This window comes from Charadrius vociferus, unplaced genomic scaffold (genome assembly GCF_000708025.1).
Source record: "Charadrius vociferus isolate BGI_N301 unplaced genomic scaffold, ASM70802v2 scaffold56, whole genome shotgun sequence".
In the NCBI taxonomy this organism is placed as follows: domain Eukaryota; kingdom Metazoa; phylum Chordata; class Aves; order Charadriiformes; family Charadriidae; genus Charadrius; species Charadrius vociferus.
In genome coordinates, this window is record NW_009649057.1 from 3469081 (window position 1) to 3477282 (window position 8202).

Genomic DNA, 8202 nt, shown 5'->3' on the forward strand with positions numbered 1-8202 from the left:
TCCTGCTGATTTCATGAAGGGTAGCCTAAACGACTAACATCGTTTTATTCGGGAACACCATGACTATTTGGACTTGTAAAAATAATTTACAAGTCCAATTTTTCACACTTACTGACCTTCTGGACGTCGTAACTTGGTATTTCAGGGAAAGAAAAGTTACCCTTTAAGTCAGTGCTTTGCTACAGATCTGGGGATAACTGGACAGATGGATGTTAGACAGAGACAGACAAACACAGTATCATCAAGCTGTATACAAGCAGCAAAACAGAAAGGAAAGAAAGGCAATGTTTAGAGCTGCATGACCTCAACCTAGATGTTTCAAAGGTATTTCTACAGCAATTTGATATCCTGATATATTTTTATTCCACTGGCAGCAACAGAAAAGCAAACAGATTCATGCATGAGCTCTAGAGATGCCTATCATGTCGCTTCGCTTAATTTTTCAAGAAAATAAAAAAAAAAGGTTTCTGCTCAGAACAGCAGCACATATGTAGCTCCCAAGAGGAGATGGGTATCTTGGTGGTCTGCGTCCCTGCCTCAGCTCTTGAGAGAATTGGCAAGGCAAGTTCTCTTTGGAAGAAGAGACCTCAGCGTTTCGAAACAAGCACGCTCCACCCCTCGTCACACACACGCAAGCAGATTTGGTGGAGGGATGTTGTCATCTGAAGTGGCACTGACTTACTGGTGTGATGTTACCAGGAGACCGTATCGGGCAGTAAGGCTCTCTGCCCTACCGCACACACAGAAGTGCACAACACGTTGCGGAGCTGACTCAGTGCGTGTATGCTTGTCCCTGAAAACACCCTCTAAACAAATCAAAAAATAAAAAGAAAACTAAGCATCATTTTTAGCTAGTGCCACGAAGGGCACACAAGCAGTTCTGTTATGAATCACTTCAATCTGTGCCCCAGATGACATTAAACACTTTGCTTCTCTACAGTTTTATTACAGAATAAGCACTCCTATGACCTTTTGAGTGGGCAATCGGTGTTTTTGCTGGAGTATAAAGGTGGCCTTCAGTGGCTGTAAGTATATTGGTCACCTTTAAAATGTTGTTGATGCTGTCAGCTCAATGTCACAGACCTTCATCGTGGCTAGACCCTGCCACCCAAAATAAGGGGAAAGACGAGCCAAGGTGTTCCCTGTTCTTTCTGGGAAACAACAGAGGATCCTTCAACTCCCCTTGAACTCCCAGGGGTGCGGCAAGGACCCCACGTCACCCTGCTCTGATGGGCAAGGGTCACAGGAGCTCATGCCCTCTTTGCGTTATGCTCTGTTGGTAGGAGGGCCACGAACCAGCACCCCAGAGCAACACAGCGCTGCCCGCAGGAGCCTGCAGAGTTACAGCCGCAAAACCAGGCTGTTGCTGAAGCAGCTCATTGCCCTTGGAGGGGTGGTTTCCCCGCACTGATACGGAGCCTTTGCAGTTGGGCGCCCAGCACAAACCTGCACAGCACACTGGTAGTCTTTGACCAGAAAAGCAATCCTGATCCAGGTACTATCCCAGTATTCACGCTCTAAGGGTGAAACTCAGATGTGAGTGATTCTAGCTGAACCACGCTGACTCGGAATCAAACAATAAACAAAGCACTTGAACAGACACCTGGAGGCATGAGCAGCGTCTCATTAGATGTCTCCCTGTCACAGGTTTATCCTACAGCCTTGGTGGTATCAATATTCACCTGATGTTCAATATCTCCTTGGGAGAGGGTAAGCAATCTCTGAATTTGGGTTTTTCAAAGAAGATCTCATAGATCGCACATCCAGATCCCCAGGAAATAGGGTGTCAATTTTGCTGTAGAGCCTTTAGGAGCTGCTTTCTTAATGCTTTCTTCCCTTCTGCCTGGTCATCACTTGAAACTATGTAAAGTTGGGTAAAACTGGGAAAAAAAGAACAGGAGAACTGGAAGGGATTCCTGAGGCCATCAAGTTTGATCCCTCATCAAGCCTGGTCCTAGACCACGTGGCAGCATAAAGCCCCACGTGAAAGGGACTGTAGAAATTAGGGGTGATGCTGCCACACTTTGCTCTCGCCCAACCACAGACACCACCGGCAAACCGAGGAAACCCAATTACCTGCGTAGCTCATGAAGTTACTGAATGGTGTGTTTAGGAAACTGTGAAAACCGCACGTGTCATTGCCAGGTCCAGGATCCCCACAGAGCTTGTGCTTAGGAGCAGGGTTGGTGTCACTGCAGAGGTCCCCGGTCTCGAAGGAGGGCTCCGTTTCCATGCACGGGTCGCTGCAGGAGAGGATCTCCGAGATTCCCCGGAAGACGTGATAGAGCCCCAGGCTGTGTCCAATTTCATGGATCATTGTGTGCGTGTGGCCAGGGATTCCATAGAAGGAGGGATTCAGCACAATGCCACCTGCGAGAGGGAAAGAGAATAGCTTCTATGTTTGCCTGGTCTTCCTCAGAACAGCAGGAGAAAGGGAAAGGAAGACAATCCTAAGGGCAAATCCAGTATATTGGACCCTCTCTAGCACAGACTGCTTTTTGCACAATCAGGCACGTTGCCTGCTCAGAGAAACTGCACAGCAAGGTTTAATTTCACCCTAAATCTGGGGCTCTAAGGATGAGGAATCGTGCGACAAAGCCCAACGTCCTCAACCAACAACACAATCAGTCTTTCAACTGAATACACTCCATTTGCTTTGTTCGTTAACTTAGAGAAAAATCCTACATGCAATTACTTCATACTACAAAATTTCAAATAATTTAATGTGCTTAAAGAGAATGATTCTGCCCCGGTAAGTGTAAGCTATGTATTTGATACCAAGAGTCAAACAAAACATACCTGCAGCACTCTCTGTGTACTATTCCACAGGGTAAAGATATTATAGAAGCCTATCAACTTCTGAAACACCCCAAAAATTGCAGTAGGTTGCACCAATATTTGCAAACTAATAGCTGGACAAAGAAAACAGAATACACCCGAGGCTGGAACCATTTTTGCGGGGTGCGCTCTGATCACAGACAGCTTTGAAGTTAACTGTCAGAAAGACACTGTGTTTATACACTCAGACGAGCCTGGTTTCATCTGAACTGCACAGTCCACTAATGAATATGCATGCCTAATGTGTCAAAAAATATGAAATCCTGGAATGTGATAATTCTAAAAGAACTGCATGGTTGTTAAATGTGCACAAAGAAAACCAACGGTGATTTTTTTTTTGTTGTATGAATTATGGGATGTGTAGATAAGCAAGTAGTAAATTAGTGAGGCTTTACAGTATATTGAATTAATCATAAGAATTATATTTTTAGCTCAGCTAGATAGATGTACCTTTGGATTTATGATATGCTTCGTATTTTCTTTATTTAGCTTGTTGACCTCAGCTTTTCCAAGCCTTTTATTTAAAACTGTTTGTGTACACTGCCTACCATGAGAACGGGAGACTGCTTTGTAAAAGTCATAGTGGGAAAATAAATCTTGGATATGGTAAACTAATAATTTGGTGACAATGAGGAGAGAAAAGGTTTTGGCAGGAGGAACTTTATCAGTGACTGTAGCACAGGGAAGATGAGATCACCAGGTTCTGATGCACCAGAGAATCTTCCTTCTCCTCTGCCTGGAGACTTGGTTGAAATAACCATGGAATTAGAGGAAAATAAGACTGAGAAGATCTTAAGAAGTCATCTAAATTCCACTCTCAAACAAGGCAGGACCAATTAGGTCTATACCGGCCCTCACACATATTGGCCGAACGTCTCTTCACAAGCCCTGATGACATGCCTGCCCCAGCAATCGATTTCAGCACTCAGTATCCTTACGGCTCCAAGGATTTAACTCACATCTAATCTGAATTGATTTTTTTTGGCAATTTAAGTTCATGACTTCAAGTCCTGCCTCACACGGATATGAAGAACAGAAGATTCTCCTCCTCTTTCATCAGCTTTTATGAGATTGTCATCATCCCCACTTTAGGCTCTTTTTCTTCAGTCTGAATAACCGTTACCCATTCAACCTTTCCTTGCAGCTCAATCCTTTTTCTCAGCCTCCCCGACTGTTGTTCTCCTTTGGTTTTCACCAGTTGCCTCACGTTTTCCTCTAAGCACTGTGTCCAAACACAATACAGTATTCCAGCTGAAATTTTATCAATGCTCTCCACAGGCTCAATTAATTGTCTACAGACCTACCAGTATGCAGCCGCTGCAACCCCCATGTTCCTCGCATCCCTCTCTCCCCTTTCATACAATACATGCTCTGAGTCCTCCAGTGCTTGGGCTCTACCCACGTGGAGCCATTTACACCCAGAGAGCACCCTGGTATGTTGTTTCGTGGGGGTCTCTTTCCCAAAGACACTTCCAGGGTTTGTTTTCCAATGGCAGGAGTATTGGTGAAATTCCTCAGCAGGACGTGCCTTCAAAATAAAGGCTGAGTAAATGGTTCTGGCATTGGACAGCCCTGAGGCAGCTGGAGAGGGAGATTTTATTTTGGCCTTTGTTGAAAATTTATATTTTTCACAGCTGTCAAGAATCTAAATCAATTGCAGTTTTACAGAAAAGATAAACTCCCTCACCCAGACAATCTCTATCCCAGCCTTTAGATCTGCACCACAGGACATATTTCATATTTTTTATTAAGTACATATTGGATTTATAGAAGAGAGTAAAAAAGATTAAAGATGAATTCTTACAGACCAAGCACAGGTCTGGGAGGGCTATTATGACAGGAAATTATGACGATTATTTATTTATTTTTACTTTTTTCCACTGCAAGTCAACTTTAAACTGTTGGCTAATGTCTTTTTTTCTCGTGAGATCTTTTTTTGGTCAATGAATTCTGTCAATACACTGCAGGAGCTGAATTTAAATTGTTTTGCTCAGGCATGATGTTGACAATTAGCTTAACGAAGTGACAGAAGAACTCATCAGGGCTTTGGGCGAGCCCCAGCCCTCTTGCAGAAGGTTCTTCTTGGCGCTCTGGAGCTCTCCCCTTGTTCTCTGCTCCCTCCCATGGCAACACCAAGGGAAGCTGTGAAAATACTCATTTAGGGAAGGATCAGCTATATTGCAGCCTTATTTCACTCCAGCAGTGGCGTTAGGGCTTGTGTTTCCCACCAGCAACCCGTTGTGTTGCACAATCGGAAGCAAACAGAGTTACTGGGGGGCTAGTGCAGGAGGAGGAGGTTGTGGTACTACAAAGTGATAGAAATCACATTGGCGTGGGTGCTGGTCGAGGCTGGGGTTAGTACCTCTCATTGCTTTTGCCCGAAGGTGTTGCCATGGGGGATGCTCACTGGCAGGCATTTACAGCATCTTCTGGTTTGGGTGCTCCCAGCAGGAGCCCACGGAGACGGGGCTGGCGGCAAGGCAGCGTGGAAGTGGCTCCACTTCCAGCCTAGCTCGGCAGGAGAGTGGATGTGTGTCAGTGCCGGTCCTTGGGAAGGGAAGTTTGCTCACACTTGGTCCAGAGCAGCTGCGGAGCTGGATGTCCTAACAAAACATTTACTAACTGAAGTAGGGCAGCCAGCTCCAAGTGCTTGGTCTGACCACAGAGCCTCTCTCAGCTGTGGGGCAGGTGACTATAAAGAGATGTTAACAGCTAGGTTTTGGGGTAATGCATTTTTGAACATGGAAAAGCCTCCCTGACTGACGGCTCGAGTTGTAGCCCAGCTCTTACCGTATGCTTTAGAATAATAAACACCATACTTTCTTCTCCTCGTCTGCGTTTACATTTGCCATATCTTTTCTGTTTTGCTCAATGTGAGGTTGGGTAATATAAAAACTGGCTGAAACAGCCTTTCACAAAGACTGAACTTGGCTGAGACTGGACTTCACTTCCAGCCTAGGAAGGTCTGGACAAGTTGGAGAAATATCTGGAAAACTTGTGAGAATCCCTGCTCTTATAAGAAGACCAGATCAGGTCTTCAACCCGAGGGAGGTTTGTGCAGTTAAGAGAAGTACATACAGATTCAGTCGGTGCCTTCTGAACCTTTTGAGGTTCATCTGACATTTCGCAAGGAACACTGGTCCAGTGGCACCGCAGGTGTCAGGGCAATGAGTCACTGGGGAGGTTGCAGAGCTCTGTCTGGATCCCTGGGTTCCAGCAGCCACACTCAGCAATCTAGTTATGAAACATGCAGGGCGATCGGCGGGGTAGTGAACTCTTTCCAGTTCCACTCAAATGAACATTAGAAACACAATCTCTCAGCAGTCTGCTCTTTTGCACATCGGTAGAGAAAAATAGCAGCAAATGTTAGCTATAGTCTGCGAGGACAATTAATTGAACGCTTACTAAATAACGAACTAAGGATCAGAACGTAACAGGATAAGGTTAAAAATTCACTTCTGCCTAGCATCCCCCACCTATCCCCCCAATCTTCTTCGCAAAGTGCTCCCATGGAGCGAATGCCCTGTAAAGTAGCTTCACTTAAAAGGTGAAATACTTTCAGCTTGACATCATCTACAAATACCATAATATGCTTTGGGTTTATAACCTAATATTTTCCTGGTTGTGAGCCAGTATCTGGGAATCGTGAAATACTTTTTTTCCCCTGACTATATATTAGAGGAATGATAAGAAATCAGAACAGAGCTTAACGCATATTTGTCTTTCCTTCTTAGCGCCTCAAAAGAATGCCTTACAAAGAAGAAACATCTTTATCACTCACCTAGATGCATCAAGGCTTCCTTGTCCCAGGGCCAAGTTGCCACTCCAGCTAGCTCTTCCTCGGAGGAATTGGCAAAGAAGATGTTGAGGTGTGTGGATCCGTCCAGTTTGAGTATGTTCTTTAGTTCATTGACATCTAAGTATGCTCTGTAGAAAAAGAAAAGCTTTTTTTTTTCTAAAGGTGACATGAAAAGCAACCAAGTATTGAAGAAGTGCTGCAATCCAGGCAAAGATCTTACAATATCCTGCGTATCAGTCACCTGAAATATTTTAATAACCCACTCCCAAACTTCAATTACTTCACATTCATACAGTGAATCTCATCTCAGGACTTCAGGCCATTGATTAACTAAGGCCACAAAATCCAGGGTAAATACATAAAGCTGTCCACATTCCTAAGATAAGTATAGGAATCTATTTATTATGAATGTAATTAACCATGTATTATGGTCAGTAAATCTTTTTGTACCAGTAGTTACCTTGCACATTTCCTCTAAGCTGTTTATTATTGGTACCTCTAATTTTCCTTCACAATAACAAGTTTCACATCTTCAGGCTGGCGCAACAACTAACACCAGCTCACCACGTTACTCCTCGAGCACCAGTGGCAGCCACTTCTGCTGAGATGCACACGGTCTGACCCTGACACAGGACAGTTGTTTGGGAATGTGAACTTCCAGCAAGCAAAGTTGTGCCAAGAGATGTCCTTGCGAGTGGTACCACACCAGGACATACATTCCTAAGGCTCCTTAGGTTGCCACCCCCTACCCCAGGTGAACAGCACTTCTTCTTAGCTTTTGGGATGCCTGGAGGTCACAGAGCAATCTGCTCGCAGGCAAGCAAAGCCAATCCCTTAAGCTTGATGACTGCTGGAAATACTTTTTGCACTCCTTGAAAGGAGTAGAATCTGTCAGTACAGGACTACAGGAGCTACTTGCCAAAGTGCGTACCATGGTGCCGGAGCACTTTCAGCAGCACCTCAATGCTCTAACTCAGAGTAAAGCCGGAGAAAGTGAAGCAGAAGAGCAAACCCATTGGTTCTTTGTTTTGATATGAAGTGTTGGGCTAACACAAGATCTAAAGCAGGGACAGGTTTCACCTGATCTTCACCTCACAGGTGGAAACAACAGACGGAGAGATCACCCTGAGTCAAGCACAGTTGACTACCTTGTAAGGGAAGGACACCATCATGGTCTTGAGCAGGTTGATTCCTGCTTCCTAAAGTCCATCTGTGCCTGGGTGTGTATAGGGCTCATGTAGCTCTCACAAACCAAACACACTCACACTTAGCAAGTAGGGTTCCCTGCGTTCTTTGCAAGGCTTTTGTTCCCAGAAGGGTGAAGAAAAAATAGGGGAGTTGGCTCAGCACCAAGATCTTTCTGTTCTTCCCTGGAGGACTCCCCAATGGAAAACACATTCATATTTCCACAATAGCTTCCCCTGCCACTTGCTGAAGTCATTGCCTCCAAAATAGTTCATGGCTGGGTGTCCCCAGGCCCTCGCTGACTCATGGAGGAAGACGTGCTCTTTGGGGACAGCAGTGGAAGGGTATGTTTCCATTTTATACAGTGTTTATCTTCCGAT

At 44.9% G+C, this 8202-nt stretch overlaps 1 protein-coding gene across 1 annotated transcript in view; it reads right to left on the bottom strand.

Annotated features, from left to right (window-relative positions):
- PAPPA (pregnancy-associated plasma protein A, pappalysin 1) overlaps positions 1 to 8202 on the bottom strand; it is a 181814-nt gene that overhangs the window by 121661 nt on the left and 51951 nt on the right. Inside the window, exons 3-4 of the mRNA XM_009888046.1 lie at positions 6620 to 6765; positions 2077 to 2370 (exon numbers count right to left, since the gene is read on the bottom strand). Coding sequence (XP_009886348.1) covers positions 2077 to 2370; positions 6620 to 6765 — 440 coding nt within the window. The remainder of the gene's footprint in view (positions 1 to 2076; positions 2371 to 6619; positions 6766 to 8202) is intronic.